We start from the raw sequence: 18,326 nt of genomic DNA on the forward strand, positions 1-18,326 counted from the left end.
ATGCAATGGAATCATCATTACACCCATTACATTCCGAAACCAATTTGGAATTCATAATTATAATCATAGGATGTCAAATTATATGAAAATGTTATTTATTTCTAAATATATTTTAATATATTATTAGATATAAAATATTGTTTTCAATATATCAATAAATATATTTAATAAAATCTTAGAATATTGTTTTTAAATAGTAATTTTAGATCTTAAAACTTTTATGTATTTTTAAATTACTATCAATATTTTATGACATAAAAAGTTTAATTGTTATAAATGAAAATTACCATTTAATTGAAGGGTAAAATAATACTTTGACATATGTTCCATTATTGGATTTTAAACAGCCAAATATCTTAATTATCTTTTATGCCATTCTCCAAACTAAACATTATAAAACCTATGCTCTCTTTATTATATTCCCACCAAATAACTATTTCATTCTAACTTAATTTCGTTCAACCAATCAAATGCAACATTAATAGAAAAACTGATAAACTTGACTTTAAAACAAAACCTAACAGGAAAAAGAGAAAATTACACTAAGATACTAAAAACTGATATAAATGTAAAATACTATATATAACCCTAGATCTAGGCTCAACAATATGGTGGAATATTGATGTATGACATGTCAGATGCTCGAAAAATTTTTATATGCAAAGATGAAACTTGGTGATTGGCAAATATATTGTGGTCAGATGTTGAAAGAAACAATGAGATAGGCACAACCACAAATCAGCACATTGAATGAGATAAAAGTCAAATATAACCCTAGATTATAAGATATTACAATTAGCCCCATAAATAAACAAGAGTGACAAATTTAGATCTTAAGCAAACTAGTTACACAATTAGATTAGTTGTGTTCTACATCATCAAAATCTATGAAGCACAGACACAAGAAAACCCCCTCATATGGTGGCTGACATGGACACACTAGCAACACATCAAAATATGTTTAGGGCAATGTTAGGACACGACAAAGAACATAAAAATTGCGGTATGTTTGTTTCCCAGAAAAGATTTAGGGAAAATGTAAATGCATTTTCTTGTGTTTCTTTCATGGAAAATACCATAGTCAACGGGAAATTACTTACAGGTCAACAAAAAATAAGCCTTTTTTTGGAAATTGACTTCCACTTTTGAAAATTGTAAGTCATTTTCCACAAAAAAGCCATTTATGAGTAACTTGATTTTTATGTAAAAGGTTAAAATATGCCATTGGTCCCTGTATTCTTCATAAATTTGAAATTTAGTCCCTCAACTTTTTAAATTTCAAATTTCAAGTCTAATTATTAATATTGTTAAATTTGTTGGTGTGGCATTTTGAAAAGAAAAAAACCTCAATTGGTAACCATGTAACTAAAAAATGACATTATAATGAACCTAAATTTAACAAGATATTTTAACAGTGTTAATAGTTAGACCTAAGTTATGAAATATGAAAAGTAGAGAGACTAAATTCCTAGAAATACAATTACATGGACTAAATTTCAAATTTACAAAGACTATAGGGACTTATAGCATATTTTAACCTATATAAAAATAACTTGAAACAAGCCTAATATTATTATATTAATAATAAATTTTATTTTAACTTTTAAAAGTATTTAAAATATTAAAATCTTGCTATCAAATATTCTAACTTTCAATATTATTAAAATTATAATTTTAATATTATTAAACATACATATTTATATTTAATAATAAAATAATTTATTATTTTTATAAAATTACTGAATATTACAATTTTATTTTATAATAATTTTAACATTAATAAGATATTTGAATTTTAAATAATATTCTTCATGTTTTATTGAAAATATTTAGTTTATTATTTAATAATAAACATATACATTACAATTTATACTATTTAATAATAAATATTTTAAAGTATAAATATGAATATTTTAACAATATAAATATAAGTATTTGTGTAAATTATACTTCGCTTATTTATTCCTTTCAACTTCAATGTGCCACTTTCCACTCACATATATGTAATATATGTAATTTCAAATTAAGTTTTAATTAGACATTAATTATTATTAAGTCTATATAAGTCTATATAAGATATTAATTATTATAACATATTATCGTACCATAAAATATTTTGTAACACATATAATTTATATTGTGTTTGTTCCATTGAAAACAAATTTCAAATAATAAATTTAAAAAATTTACCAAACAACGAAAAATATTTTATGTAAAATCATCCAAACACCAAAAAGAATTAACTTTTCCGGAAAATCAATTTATTTTCCAAAAATAATTTACCGAAAACTGTTTTTAGTGAAACAAAAACAGCCTTAGATGGGATAGAGTCTTGTCATGGTCAAGACATGCAAGGACATAAGAAGAGGCAGCCATAGTGACGGAAGAGATGGCAGTTAGTGGTGGAGCTTGAACTTTTGGAAGTTTTGAACTGGAGAAAGGAAGAACAAGAGCACAGAAACATATCAAATTTTCAAGCAATTGAGAGCAGTGGAGGAAGGGTTTATTGGTGAATGAAATCTAAATATCTAGATAATAAAGACGATAAGGAAAGGAATGATTTGACAAATTTTGGTGAAGTACCGTCGGTGGAGAATGGTAGCTGGAGACGATGAGCAGCAGCAAACTGCAAGGTGTGTTGCTGGTATTAGGGTTAGAGTGAGATGGAGAAAAATTAGAGAGAGTAGACAAAGGAAAATTGGGGGCGGGGGGGGGGGGGATTTCTATCGAAACCAAATGGTGTGCATGGGCAAAGAAAGTACAAGAAAGAAAAAGAAAAAGAGAAGAGACAAGATTTTAAGAAAAATGAGAAGAGACAAGATTATAAGTGCATAGTATAGCCCAATAAAGAAAATGAAAATATCCTTGGATATTTTATATTTGTATCTTTAATTACTTAATTCATATAAGTTGATAAGTATATTTAAACCTTTAATGTTATATAAAGTATTAATATTTACGAATATACTGAATATGTTTAGATAAAAAAATTATTTTTATGTATTTTTTATCGGCATATCCATGGCCTAGTTTTTTAGAAATTTCCATGTCAGTGTGTAGTGGCCATGCTTCATAGATCAAAACACAATCAGTTGCTTGAAAAAATAAATTTCACTCAAATGTTTCTAGAAGATGCACAAGTATGCATCCCAACTAACCTGATGGTGCAGAAGCTGGGGATAAATCAACACCAAGGAGATCCTGAAGAAAATCGCCACCAGAAGAGACAGGTGCAGGGGGGGCATCATCTGAACTTAGGTCAAGTAAGTCTCCAATAGGAGCTGCAGCTGGTTTAGCAATTCCATTTGGAAGATTACATGGTATTATGGAGGAAGCTGAAACAGCTGTTGGCAAGGAGCCAGCCTTCCTTCCAGTGAAAGTTGCCTCATCCAAAATTGGCATCCTTTCAACCAGGGCCGATCTGTATGGATTCATCCATCAGTTTTGTGCTTCACAACTATGTTACAGTGCTGGAAACCTTCTAAAAGGTAGTGACATAAATCGTAAAACACCCAGAAAAAAACCATACCTAATGTTATGATGCTTCTGAAGAATACAACTAAATTCAATAGATCGTTGCTGCAACTCAAGCACAAGGCTTCGTTTATTCTGGACAATTATATCCTTGATTCTCCTGCAGATACCAATCATTAAGATTTGATTTTCTTTTTCATTACATACAAAAAATAATCAGAAATTTCTCAATAATTAGTATGGCTGAACCAATTTGCCAAGAAATAAATTCAACTTAGGTCATGCTTAGATAGAGTTTGTAAACTTTAAAGGATTCCTGGTAACCTTTAGGCCAAGCAAAACCAGTAGAAATGTATAAGCAAGGGGAAGGAGTAGTAATGAATGATAAAATATGCACTTACTCTGAACAAGAAGGAAATCGAGAAGAGAGCTTAAACAGAGCAATCAAAGCCATAGCTTTAGTAGTGAGACCCAATCTCTGACACTTAATAGCAACCTCCATGGCATCCACAGCATCAGATTCTGTTACCTGCTCAGGAATACAGAAAAATTTCCAAACAGTATTAGAAGATGTAGAGTGATAAATCTAAGCATTCATACTGTACAAAAGAACATGATCCTGACATTAAGGACTCTCAGGGCATCATATAGAAGGTTAAGAATCTCCTAAGTCTAAAAATCATAATTGGATTGATGTGATCCCATGAGGAAACCCTACATTTGATGACACCCATTATTTTATCTGACTGCACGTAATCTCAAACTACGTTGTTAGAACTCAAGTGTGAGTGTCAAATGTGATTATGTGCCCAACTAAATGTCAAACATGATTTTATCCTTCATTTTAGACTTAAAAGTCATAAGTCTGTGAGCTTTTGTAGTGTTTTTAGCGTGTTTTTGTTTATTTACGTATTTTGGTGGCATAAGCATGTTTTGGTTGTTTTTTTTTTTTTTATATATATAGTTTTTAGCTTATAAATGAAAAACATTTGATGAGGTGATGTTTTATAGTTGTGTTTTAGGTATCCTCAGGTTAAAGTAATGCCAAAAAACTGAGGAAGAACAAAGAAACAACCATGTTGCAAGAGTCTATGTTGCGACACACAACACCAATGGACTTTCAAGATCATGCAACTAAAGAGGTGTGAGCAGGAGTCGAGATGCCAAAGCTTTGAATTTTTGGAATTTTAATCATTTGCATCACAAAGCCAAGATCTCTCATCAGGATGCCAAGCTCTCGAAGTTGTCATATTTTGACGATTCCATGTCTGCATTGCAGGGTGGAATTGGGTGTTGCAGCACCAGATTGCGAAATGTCAAAAATAAAAAGGATGCTGAATCAAGCTTGAAGATCATTTCTAGATATTGGCTTGAAGAAATATCACTTTCTAATCCTTTCCTTTACTCTGTTTTAGATCTGATTGAGCTTTGTTGTTGCTTAGATTTAGAATCTTTTCTGTAAGATGTTTTACTAATTTTCTAGATTTGGACTTGTAACTATATTATTAAATTTTGTTTAAATAGTTAGTTGTTTCTTGCGTTCTATCTTGCTTTGTTTGTTTTCCTGCTTAATGTTAGATTAACTGCTTGACAACTAATTAATCCACTCAATAGCCTAAATGAGATCTAAGAGGGTGAAATTAGGTAGATCAAGATAAATACAAGTTAAAATCAATTTAGTTTGAGTTTAAATGATTAGGTGACAGCAATTTCATAACTAATTGGTTTGGTAATCAATGAAAGCCAAGTGTCATTAATTAGGTGACCGGAGCAAGTGAGAGACAAAAGAAAGTCAAATTAGGGTCCTATCACATCTTGAGAAAGTGGGTAGGAACATGAAAGCCTGAGGTCAGCAAGGTAAGTTACAAATGTTCAAAGAGAATTTAATTTGTCAATTGGCTCTTTAGTGTACCTCCGTATATATCATTTATTGTCTGTTTGGCTATTGGGCTTAATCTGGATTGGTTGATTGACGCCCAATTTATCCAATTTCACCTAGGAACAAGCGACAGCTGACTTTAGGATTGATCAAATAGCTAAGCATCCTAATTGTTAATATCAAGAGAGTTAACAATGCTAGGGAACAAGAAAGAGCTAACTCTAGCAAGGAAATATGTGAGAGCTTTGCTTAATTACCTTAAGATAGTTGGGTAAAGGTGTGAGACTTTTTTATTTATCTAGTAAGGAGCCTAGGAGTATCGAGAAAGCACTAGGTGCACTTAGAAGCTTGAGGATAACAAGACTTGATAACTAAACGCAAGGATACGATTGGAGGTTGCCAAAGTTAATTAATAAGAGGATTCACAAATTTAAGTCTGCTGCATATCTATATATCCATGTGATCAACACGAATGTTGAACATGAGTACTTCAAGACAAAAGAAGTGTCGAAGCAACATAGATCTAAATCATTTAAACCAAATATTTAAGTGATAAACTTATGACCTTTGTAGCAAGGGATCCTAAAAAACTCTGATCAATTAGAAGCTTGCTCTATGCAAACTCAAGTTCATATAAAACAACCCACTGCCAGCTGTTTTCCCTTTTTTTCTGAAGATAAAGAAAAGCAAAATGACTATAGTAAGTGCATGCAAACTAATCTTTGGATAAGGAGGCACTTACTGTTATTGGTTCTTCAATGTCAAGCATCCCAACATTGTTCACCAACATGTCACCATATTCACCAACACACCAAACTGCAACTCGAACAAGGGACTCCTAATGAAAAGAACAAAGTGCATTTAATAATTAAAAAATATCAAATTCAAAAAAGAATCCAAAATAAACCTAAGAATACCTGTTCTGTCGATGCTTGGAAAACTCTGTACAATGCCCTGACTGTATATCCATGGAGGTCAGAAGCATTACTTATAACAATGATTAAAGCATGCCAGACTTCATCTTTTACAAAATTTCCAGCCTACTAAGTGAAGGATAAATATCAGTACTCTTAGAAAATAATAATTAACAGAAACATTGAAAGAGTTAAGAAGATAAATTAACAAATGTGGCAGTTCCCAAAAATGACAAAGGTTCATCCTCATTCCCTTTTTCTCTCCTAAGCAGAAATTTTCAAGTAGAAATGAGAGTCAACATCCAGCAGATGAAGATTCTCACACCAAGAAAACTATAAAAGAACAAACACTGCTTGAATGTTTGTGACCAATGTTAGTTTCATGAATAAAATGTAAAAGCATTGACATATTGCAAAAAGAATGTTCGGTACTCGATAAGATCAACCTTTACTAGCTATACACCTTAGTTGCCACACTTTTTAGAAAATTACCATGCCCATTCTTCCTAATTGCTTCCTCAATTTGCACATTGAGAAAAGGTTTGGCCGAAAATCAATTCCAGGTCTCAAAACCATGGAGTCATGGACTGAGCTTTTCCGGTTTGAATTGTTAGTCAATTGAGACTTGAAGTCTTATATTGGTTTCATCAGTCACTCCTAAATCCTACTTGACTTTAAACTGACATCATAATCCTTCCCCGTCAAAATCCTAGACATCATCATTGGGTTCACATTTTACAATCATAAACAAATGAAAAGGATTAAGACCAAACCATACGCCATCCAAGTTGTTACATGAGCTAATACAGATTGCAATTGCCCAACAATTTTTCAGGCCTAAGCCACCAATTCTCAATAGTCAAAAGCTCAAATTCAAGTTCTGGAGTAACTTTAGGCCTTTATGGTTTCCATCAATGATATTTACTTCTATCTGATGTGAGATGGAGTATCCCATTTCAGCCTTTGATAGTTCATTCAATCAAAGGCAACAAGCAGCATAAGTCATAGCTGAGGCAGGTTCAGCCACCAGATTTAGCTTGAAAAAATCAAGTGGGTTAGCTTGTGCAGATTAACAACAAAGTTGGCATCACTTGGGAAAAAAAAATTACCAAAAAAGATTATTAATATTGCCAATTTTTTTATATAAACCACCACTTAAACGGGGCAAGAATGCTTTCCTCTTTCCTTGGCAAGAATTTACACATAACAAGGTCATACGGTCAACTAAGAAACTTGGTAATAAGAAAAAGTAGAGATTAAAACATGTTTTACATCATTATTTAATGAACTCATATGCAAAAAGATAGAGTATTGAGATAATAAGCCCATAAATGATCTGAAACAAAAACGTAATGTTCTGCAACACCTATAAGGAACAAAGACTGCAGTGGATGCAACTCAAACAAGAGAAAAAATACAGTAGCAGAACAGAAACATGGACACAGTTGAATTCAGTAGAATATGACAAATAAAGCATCTTCAGTCCAATCATACAACAATGATATGCATGCTACATATACCTCAGAAAGAACCTTGAGCATCTGATCAATGTACCATATTTTTGCCGGGGAGAACCTGAGGCAATGAAAATGATTGTTAATTGACTAAACAATGCTGCAAAGAAATAACAAATGAATCTTTCAGCACCCTTCCCCAGCCAATGTAAAAAGGTAATCAGATAAACCAGAAGAAAATATTCCTACATAAGAGAAGGATAAAAGCAACTCCAATAAATTAAACAAAGGTAGCAATCCATTAAAATTGATCATATCAAATCAATAGTATGAAATAACTGCCTTCTCCAAGATTGATAAATGATAACCAATCCTTTTATTTTCTAAAAATGTGCTTGGAGGAAGGATCATACACAGAATATGCAGCTAGATACATCCAAAGCACAAACATCATACATGAAATATTGAGCCAAGAAGACAAAGCATACAAGACAACTGCAAAGAATATAACAGCATAAGGAAAGCTGAAGTAGCACTTCTTGTTTAACTAGAAAATAGCACAACTTACTTTTCAACAAGGGAACATATCTTGGCAGTAATATCTCCCTTAAATTCTTGATTGCTTACTTCCAAATATTCAATTAGCTCTTTTGTCAAAGGCTTTACATTGCTTTCATTCACTAGCAAGTATACAAGTTCAAGTGCCCTTTTCTGAATTGAAGCATCTGAATCCTGGAAAAAGAAAATGTCAAATCAAAAACTTTTTCAAATGCTGAAAACTTATAGTTTGACAATAATGGCATTTCATTCCACATCAAAAGTAACTAAGAAAAAGCTGAGAACTTTTTTTTTTTCCTATATGTAGAGTACCAAGGTTCAAATTTAGGATCTCTACCCAATTCCTACTCCACTCTACCCCTGATCCAAGCCCAAGAGACAATGCTAGAAATTATTATATCTTCAAATGAATCCTTATGAATCTATCCAAATGTCAATCAATTACGAGTAATCAACCAAAAATATCATAGGAGTAACAAGTAAGACAAATTGAGGGTTCCCAAAAAATAGCAGAAATGGATAGAAAGAAAGGAGAGATGACTACTGAATCTTTATCCTTAAAGGAAAAAATACAAGATCAAGTGATACCTAAAGAGAGAAATGCTCTCTGCAGCAAGTAATAAGTCTTATTCTGACACATAGGGCATTAACCAAAAGTAACAAACAAATAACATAAGCAAAGAAACAGGATAGCCAAAAGGAAAGCAAAACTCCTTACAGGTTTCTTGAGCAAGAACTAAATAAGAAACCTACTGAAATCATCAAAGATGAAATTAAATATCCTGAGGCAGCACCTTTACACATTCCAAAATCGTTGCCCTATGCCTCTGCACTGCTTTAGCATCCACCATAATAGCCTTCATAAGCATGTTTAATCCAACATATCTGAAAAACAAGCAAGGTTCAGTTTCATACTGTAATAGAGGAACCAAGAAATAGTGTAGAAAGGGATATGAGGAAGCAAAATAAGATTTGAAAGGAAAATACCTTATATTATTGTCACGATTTGACAAGAATCTTCCCAAGATATTAATAGCAAGCACACGTAAGCCTCCATTATCTTCAATGCTCATGATGGTTTCAACACATTCATAAAGAATAGCATTTCCTGCATTTTTGTTTGACTCGGTTCTTGATGCCACCTATAAGAATTGTGACCATATAGAAAAACAAGTAAAACGAGAAACCCTTAACCTCATTAAGAAATGAAATATTGTTGAAAACAGGAGTCTCCAAAAATTTTAGCTTCTACTTTCATTTCTATAGATCAGCTTTAGAAGCAAATATCCAATATACCCCAAATGGTATACCATCTTTCATTTAACATGCTCCAAGCAATTTCATAAATGTTTTCATCATGTCAAGGAGCAACATTTCAGTGGAATATCTGGTTTATTTTCTACCAAGGCCAGAACTTTTTTTTTTAGTGAGATGGTATTTTAAATCATAAAATGAAATAACAAATCTCATTCCTCAATAAAGCAATCTTTCTTTTTCTTTTATAAAAGCCTTTTAAGAACTTCTATGAAGAAAATTTGGTGTTCTACAGATAGTGAGAATGCATATAAAATTTACAGAAAAAGGACATAAAAGGGGGGAGGGGGAGAAAGACAAATATAGACAAAAAATTGTTACATCAATTGTTTATATCAAGTATATTTAGTAACATGTAGTTACAAATTATTGAGATAAACAACATATGCAATATGCATTATACTTGATACTTCTTTCTGGACTTCAAATATATTACAAATGAAAGAGACAGGTCATCAGAAAAGCTTCACATGTTCAGAACTGACCTGGGCAAGTATGTCAGTCATACAGTCACTAGCACCGGCATCTCCCTGGCCCAATATCCGCAGAAGCTTAAGCAATCTTATATGAAGGAAAGGATCTGTAATGCCAGCAATGTCATACTCAGGTGAATAGGGACTGTTTGCAATATCCCTCAGAGTTTTGACCAAACCTTCAATACAGTTCTGCAGTGATGATAAAAGAAGCTATTATCTTTTCACAGGTATAGAAAATAATCATATAACATATGCAGGAAATAAACATTTAAAAGAAATTCAACTCATTACAGTTTCTTTTCGTAGTTATATAAGTGTTTGATAAACCATTGAAAAGAAAATTTTCAATGTTTAATTTTTTAAATGTGTTTCATAATGATATTAAATTTTAATTAATACAAAATTTTCAACAAAAGATTATTGAATAGGATAACCAAGCAAATAGCTACTTATCACTTAATGTTGAAAATGTTAAGTTGATTTTATTTTTTTAAATCATAGTTGAAATAAATGATATATTTTTCTTTTTTGTTAAAAATAAAATATTTAAATTATTATATTTAACTTTTATCCAAACCTATCTAAAATAATTTTAAAATATTATATTTATAAGATTTAAATTACAAAATAATAATGTTCAAAAATCAAGATTTACTTTTATCAAACAGTATAATTATATTCACTAAATTTTAGCAATATACCCAATATTTTTATAATATAAATTCAGCACTTATAAAATTGAGCACTAAAAATTTAACATTTAATTTTAGTTTATCAAACAACACTTTAAGTAGAGAATCACATTGAATTGAAAAAAATGCAAATAAAGCCATAACCAATTACCTCTCTAAAATATTCCAGGGCTTCAGAACTGACTTTACAAAGATCTGTACAGAGTTGAACTCCAGTTATTAGGACTCCATGATGCTTTTCTTTAAGTAGTGAAGAAGCAGGATGCATAAAGTTTTCAGCCAGGTCAGGGACTTTCTTTATGATCCGTATCGAGCACAATGCTGCCTACAAACAACAGATACAAGTCAAGAGGAGTCAAAGATTGCAGTCAGAATGCTATGAAACAACAGATAACCTAAAACTTATGGCATGATGAGAATTCAAAAGCAGAAAGCCAACTGGCAGGGGGAAAAAGAAAAGAAAAGAAAAGAAAAGCAGGAAACATGTTTAATCAAACCAATCCACCAACAGAAAAATGAGTAATTTTAGAATAACCAATTTAGTACATATGGCTAGCAAAAGTCAATAGATGTCTTACCCTCAAACCATCAAACAAGACTTTCTTGAAGATAAAAACACCTCAGAGTTCAGACTCAAGGTTTATAATATGTTGGCATTTTTCCCTTGAGTGATACAGGCAGTAAATTCTTCTCAATAAGATAAATGGTCAAAAAATCCAGATTTCATAAACAGGCCATACAAAGGTTGAGGAACATCATTAAACAAAATATCTCACTTTCATGAAGTAGGAACAGAATTACATTTTACAGTTGAGGTCTCTGTTGTGAGGCATGCGGTACTTGCATCAAAATACACATGGATGCTTTTAACCTTTGTATTGACAAATTACAAAGGTATTATTGGACACAAATAAAGAACAAAAACCATGACACTAGAAGAGCCCAACAATACAACGCAAAACTTTCCAATTCCAGTAGGAGAATAGAGAAGTTGATATCTTTTAAGAGGGATAATCAGCAGCTTTTAAACGTAAGAAATTCATGAATCCTAGAATAGGCTTCCCTTTCCCCCTTTAATTGGCATATCATTGAAATCAGAATCTGTAGTCAACAGCCACTTGAATAAAGATGGGAGACACTTACTTTCTTCCGGATATTTGGATCTCTAAACTGCAGCAATCTTTCTACATCTGGTGCAAGATCACGAGCCATTTCTGCAGAAGAAATATTTCCCAGAGCACAAAGAGCAAGCCCTACAATATACTGGTTTGAATGATTCAGGTCTCTGCATATAAGTTAAGGTTTCCTGCAGAGTAAAGTATATCTCTCCGTTTCTTATTTTTACCCTTTCTAACACCAGCCAATCAGGAGAAAAGTTATTCATCCAGAACACAAATGATACAGGAAAAGAAAATAGGAATAAATTAAGGTTGAGAAAAAAGTCTACGTGCTGGATACTGCTTTAATGAATTTGTGACCAACATCAACACTTCTTGTCTTTCATCAAGAAGCAACATGAGACCAAGATATCCAATCCTCTTCTCTGGAAATCCAGTTGATGCAATCAACTTTAGGCATTCCATTTGGCCAAAATGAGTGGGATATCCAAGCATGTGAATGAACATAAGCTTTGCTAGGTTGCGGTGCCTATAGTCTTGATCATTTTCATTAATTGCAGCACGAATAGCAGCACACTCTTTCCTTACAACGGCACGTTCTTCAGCAGCAGTTTTGCATGCACGTATTGCCCGTATCATGTCCCTGCATAGTAGTAGTGAGTTTGACCATTTCCAATTAATATCCATATAAACTACATTCAATTCATTTGTTTGGATTAAATAATATTACCTAGGATTAAAGATGCACAAAATATGTTTTAGTCATGGGGTGTAAATGAACAGAACGTTCGATGAACTGTTCGTGAACCATTTGTATAACATTCATTTCTGTTCGTTTATTAAGCTAAATAAATGAGTATGAACAAAATTTTTATGTTTGTTTAATAAACGAACGAACACGAACAGAGGTGTGTTCGGTTTGTTTATGTTCACGAACAAGCTCGTTTATAAGCTTGTTTATTGACTCGTTTATGACTCATTTATTTATTAATGATATTTTCTTATAAAATTCCATTAGTATATATTAATAAAATTATCTTGGTTTGTATTTTTTTTCATTTATAATATAATTATTAATATTTATATTTGATTATTTGATATCTAAACAATATATGTGTGTGTATGTATTTATTGTTTGTTTGTTTGTTTATTATTTATTAACATTGTTCGTGAACATTAAACAAACGAACATGAACACACATAATTTTAAATAAACAAAGATGAACAAAAATTTGAAATTCTTAAAGAACACAAACTGAATACGAACAAGCTTAAAAATAAACAAACGAACATGAACAGAGGTTTGTTCGTTCAAGATCGGTTCATTTACAGCCCTAGTCATCAATTTGATTCGTTTAACAAAACATGAATGCCTATCCATTGATAAATAATTTAAGAAAAAGAAAAAGCATTCTTAGAAACCAGTAGTAGGCCCTAGCAGAGAAGAAACTTTTCAAACTATCAAAGCATCCAACATAAGACCATCTGGTAGCATGTGGAGGGCCCAACTCTTAATATAAAACTAATAGATGTTGGATAACACAGTACAAACTATAGGATATGGGATCCCTAGTCCCTTTCTCCATAAAATGTTACATATATAAACAGTTATTCTGAACAATCTATTGAACAAGAAATATTCACAGATGCTTAAGAGAGGAGAGACCTATATGTTCCTAGTTACCAGTTTGCTCCTAAAATGCAGCACTTGTTACTGATGACTACTGAAGACAAGGAGATTAAGATATTCATACTAATAAGATATGGACAAAACTTAGTAACTAATTCAAAGAACTTACAGAGAATTCCCATAACAGGGTCTGGAGGTTACCATTTAGACCAGATTCTTTTTCTATCTTAGATTTTTTTTATCATCCTAAATCCCTATAGGGACAAATACAACTATTCGGTTCCATTGCAATAGGCACAGAAACCTTCTACAGTCACCAAGCAATCCCACCTAGGAAAAGTTAAAGGAAATGGAGTTCAATTTACAATTGTTTACTAAAAGTGTGATAAATTCTACAAATCAGTTTGAACAAACAGCCACAAGAATTACAGATACAATCATGTAACCAGGCTATTCAAATTGTCTCTGGTAAACATATCAAATTGGACACCTGAGCACATGACTGCTTTGGATAGTTATTTTATATATTTAATATCACTCTCTCCATTCCCCTAGTTAATCGGAGTTTAATGGTTGGATGTAATATCTGTGTTCCAAAACATGCTGCACAACCTATATATCTATCATCCTTAAAAAAAAAAACCCTATATAGCTATAATGCCGTAGTAGAGAAAGTAAGGTTTCATTACCAGACTGGTGGTACATTGGGGTTTCCTTTCTAGAAAATGGCACCTCCGGAACTAATGCTATTTGGTGCATCATTTAATATTTTAAATACTGATGAAAACGGCAGATCAAGCTAACATCAAACAAATTAGGGACTTCTACATTTTCATCCATAGTTGCATGCAACTGATTCAAAGCACAATCACAAAGAAAAGGCAAAAGTAGATAGAGGAACCAAAGCATGAAACCAGAAAAGCTAACAATCTCTACTTGGATCTAAATTCAGACGCAATCATCTTTTTAAGTAGCACAGACTAAAATAGAACTCGCAAATTTCAATCATGGCAATCAAAACAACTGCAATTAAGAGAAAAATTAAATAAATACAACGCAGCTGTTTCAATGAAAAAAGAAAATTCATTCTAATTAAAAAGAATCAAGTGTACTTGATAGGATTTTCAAATTAAAAGGGAAAGGCAGAACTAAAACAAGAAATGGGTAACACTAGGAATTGGTGCTCACCGAAGACGAGTCCCAGACGAGAAAGGATTCATTATTGCGTCCAAGGGAGAAATTGTTGTAGAGAGCTCAAATCAGATCAAATCAAATCAAAACTAAATCCAATGCTGCAATGAAATCAATCCACCCCAATAGCGATTATTTGGAATGAAATCGAATTGTATTCATAATTCTAAGAACCTGAAATTTAAGATCCAAATGTTGGAATTCGGAGATCCAACAAACACAACCAAACAGATGGATTTGACAGACAGCAAAACGAAAAGGGAACTGCAAAAGGAAAAACCAGAAAACGGGAGCACTCAATTTTTCATTTACAATGCTGAGTGGATCACCCACGGGTATTGGGTTAAATTTGCAAATTGGATCCACGGCTTCTTGCTGTAACGGGTCAAGGCGCGATTTCAATGGCCTGCGAGAGATTTTTAAATAACGGCGAGGGAAGGAAGTTCTTGTCCACTTATTAACGGTATTACATTTTTATTTTTAACCGGTATTAGGTCTTCTCAATGGGTCAATTTACACAAAAAAAACCTTTTTTTTTTAATTTACCGAAATGGGCCCGATATTTAATTATTTATCAGAATAGGTCATTTTCTGACAAATCGCGTCTACGTCAGCGCGATGTCAGGGGACGCGCCAGCAAGTCGCGGCCACGTCAGCGCGCTTTGCTGACGTGGCAATAAATCGCACTTTGCTGATGTGGCCGCGACTTGCTCCACGCGTGAACAGTGCAACGGTCAAAAATTTGACTGTTGCCGCCCCAACAGTCCAAAAAAAACTATAAATACCCCCACCCTTTTTTTTTCACAAACTAATCCTCTCTCAAATTTCCTCTCAATTTCTTCTAAATTTCCTCTCAATTTGCTCTCAAATTCCTTCCAAATTTCTCTCAAATTCATATTTAATCTCAATTTGCTCTCAAGTTCCTCTTAAATTTCTCTTAACTCCCTTTTTTTAAATAATTTTAAAAAAAATTTTAAATTTTTAAGTAGTAAAAATTTGTACGATTTCAAAGAATGGTAGGAGAATTGACTCGTCTTGATAAGCATCACATATCGGTGGAACAAATGAAAATTGTAAGTGTTAAATTTAATTTTAAATATTATTTAAGAATTTTTATTTATGTATTTTAGATAATTATTAATTTATTATTTGTTATAAAGTTTGTAGATCGGATATTGGAATGCAATATCCTAATATGATGGTCCTCCATCACCGTTGGTAGAGAACTACTCATGGAAGCGGGTTTTGGCACATGGTGACTAGAGGCGAGGATGCAAGGTGGACTGAAACTAATCGGTGCGTTGATCGAGAGGTGGAGACCCGAGACGCACACATTCCATCTTTCATGTGGAGAGTGCACTATCACTTTGGAAGATGTCAGTCTGCAATTGGGATTGCCGGTGGACGGGTACCCAGTCACCGGGTCTGCCCAATCTAGCGATTGGGGGGCAGTGTGCTACGAGCTTTTGGGCGCTATTCCGGAGAAAATAGAGGGAGGTAAGATCGAGATGGGCTGGTTACGTGACACATTCCCTGATCCGGATGAAGATTCAACTGAAATTGAAAGAATCTGATATGCTCGGGCATACATTCTTCAATTAATTAGAGGTTATCTGATGCCCGACACGTTATGGAGTCACATACATCTAAGATGGCTGCTGAAACTCGTTGATTTTAGAGCAGACGGTGAATTGAGTTGGGGGTCTGTCGTCTTGGCAACGTTATATCGGGAGATGTGCTGGGCGACGCGACCGAGGAGAGCAAAAATCGGAGGTTGCCTGTCACTACTGCAGTCATGGGCACGGTTTCGCTTTCCATTTCTACGTCCTCGAGTGGAGCACCCATATACATTCCCACTCATAACGAGGTAAATTTTATATTAGATTTTACAATTATTATGTAGATTTTTAAAAATAAAAGTATGCTAAAAATTTATTTAATTAGGTGGAACAATCCGGCAACTCATGCTCGATTACCTACCTCTCTTGAAGATATACGGCTTATATTGGACCAACGGTCGGAAGCACAAGTAAGTATTAATAAAATAGATATTTCCATACATTCGCTAGTCGATTGGTATTTAGTATTTAGTATTATGTATATAACTAATATTTCTATTATGTTCATATAGTTTCAATGGACACCATACGAGGATCCGACAATTCGGGCAGTAATTCCGGAAGAGTTCTTACAAAATTCGAACGCTTGGCACGTGAAAGTCGCATTGATCAACTACGTGACCGTGGAGATGCACCAGTCAGACAGGGTGTTACGACAATTTAGATGTAGACAACCGATTCCCGTGGACCCTAAGGTGTTTGACGATCACCACAAAATCGACCTTCGGCAAGCGAATACGGATTGGACGAGATTCTGGTCCGAGTACATCAAAATGTGGGAAGATCGGTATGCTTATATACCTAATAGGGAACCGATCATCGTTCCGGAGTTAGCGTGCGTGTCGGAGTACATGCCATGGTTTAGGATCCATGGCAAGCCGTATTTACTATCACCAGAGGAGAGGCAGCGACAATTACGTATCCAAAGGGAATGACGTGGCCCTTTAAATCCAAGCAAAAGGGACGACGACACAGGGCCATCAACTATGCCCAGAAATTCGCCCAACCCATCATCAGCGCCCATAGAATCAACAGGCCCAGCGGGAGCACAGATACAGTCACTCGGCCCAACAGTTCAACCGATTATACCGACGCAACCGCCTTTTCAGATGATGCCAGGTGCGTTTCCTAGCCCTTTTATGTATCCTAACCCTTATATGTTTCCTTTTTCGAGTCTTATGGCAGGTTGGAGCCAATGGCCCGGTTCAGCTCCATTTCCTGTTACGCCGAGTGAACCGCCGATGTATAGGCCAGGGACGCACGAAGGATCGCAAGAGGGGCCGTCGGGGAGCTCTTCATTTTACCAATCCCCACCACCATATGGTTTTCAAATACCATCGCTGTTGTTGATGCAAACACCTCCACATTCACTATTCTATCAAGCTGGCTTATCGTCCCACTCCGACAACCAGTTGCTGTACTGGAAGAATCAAAATCCCCGCCGTCGGAACCACAACCGCCGTCGGAAGCTGGACAAAGGAAGAATCCAGTAGCAGAATCATTGATTACCGCCATGTGGCACTAAATCCGACGGGCACGGAGATTGATTTTTGTATTTAAATTTATTTGTACAAATATTTTGAATATTTTGATATTATTTAATGTAATAAAATAGAAATTTTTTTGAGTTATTACTTAAAAACCCTAAACCCTTAAAATTAAAAACCCTAAACCCTTAACTTAAAAACCATAAACTAATTTAATTAAAAACACTAAACCCTTAACTTAAAAACCTTAACCCTTAAATTAAAAACACTAAACCCTTAAAATTAAAAACCCTAAACCCTTAACTTAAAAACCTAAACCCTTAAAAATAAAAACCCTAAACCCTAACCCTTAGCTTAAAAACCCTAAACTAATTTAATTAAAATTTTAAACCCTTAAACATAAAAACCTAAACTAATTTAATTAAAAACCCTAAACCATTAACTTAAAACCCTAAACTAATTTAATTAAAACCCTAAACCATTAACTTAAAAACGCTAAACTAATTTAATTAAAACCCTA

General features: G+C 33.5%; 1 protein-coding gene across 6 annotated transcripts in view; it reads right to left on the reverse strand.

Annotated features, from left to right (window-relative positions):
• LOC105763119 (AP-1 complex subunit gamma-2) overlaps nucleotides 1-15,135 on the reverse strand; it is a 36,676-nt gene extending 21,541 nt beyond the window's left edge. For 3 of the 6 annotated variants that reach the window (XR_008191955.1, XM_012581210.2, XM_012581211.2), the window contains exons 1-14: nucleotides 14,698-15,132; nucleotides 12,220-12,522; nucleotides 11,905-12,046; nucleotides 10,913-11,086; nucleotides 10,079-10,258; nucleotides 9,267-9,421; nucleotides 9,074-9,164; nucleotides 8,290-8,453; nucleotides 7,788-7,842; nucleotides 6,271-6,393; nucleotides 6,096-6,191; nucleotides 3,876-4,003; nucleotides 3,530-3,634; nucleotides 3,159-3,421 (exon numbers count right to left, since the gene is read on the reverse strand). Coding sequence is in view for 5 of the 6 variants with exons in the window: in XM_012581210.2 (XP_012436664.1) it covers nucleotides 3,159-3,421; nucleotides 3,530-3,634; nucleotides 3,876-4,003; nucleotides 6,096-6,191; nucleotides 6,271-6,393; nucleotides 7,788-7,842; nucleotides 8,290-8,453; nucleotides 9,074-9,164; nucleotides 9,267-9,421; nucleotides 10,079-10,258; nucleotides 10,913-11,086; nucleotides 11,905-12,046; nucleotides 12,220-12,522; nucleotides 14,698-14,729 (2,011 nt within the window). In the remaining variant the exon portion in view is untranslated. Of the gene's footprint in view, nucleotides 1-2,280; nucleotides 2,432-2,583; nucleotides 2,627-3,158; nucleotides 3,422-3,529; nucleotides 3,635-3,875; nucleotides 4,004-6,095; nucleotides 6,192-6,270; nucleotides 6,394-7,787; nucleotides 7,843-8,289; nucleotides 8,454-9,073; nucleotides 9,165-9,266; nucleotides 9,422-10,078; nucleotides 10,259-10,912; nucleotides 11,087-11,904; nucleotides 12,047-12,219; nucleotides 12,523-14,697 lie in introns of those variants that run through there. The other 3 variants (XM_052625415.1, XM_052625416.1, XM_052625414.1) reach the window with 3 other exon arrangements.
• Between the last annotated feature and the right edge of the window lie 3,191 nt (nucleotides 15,136-18,326).

This window comes from Gossypium raimondii, chromosome 12 (assembly GCF_025698545.1).
Source record: "Gossypium raimondii isolate GPD5lz chromosome 12, ASM2569854v1, whole genome shotgun sequence".
Lineage (NCBI taxonomy): Eukaryota > Viridiplantae > Streptophyta > Magnoliopsida > Malvales > Malvaceae > Gossypium > Gossypium raimondii.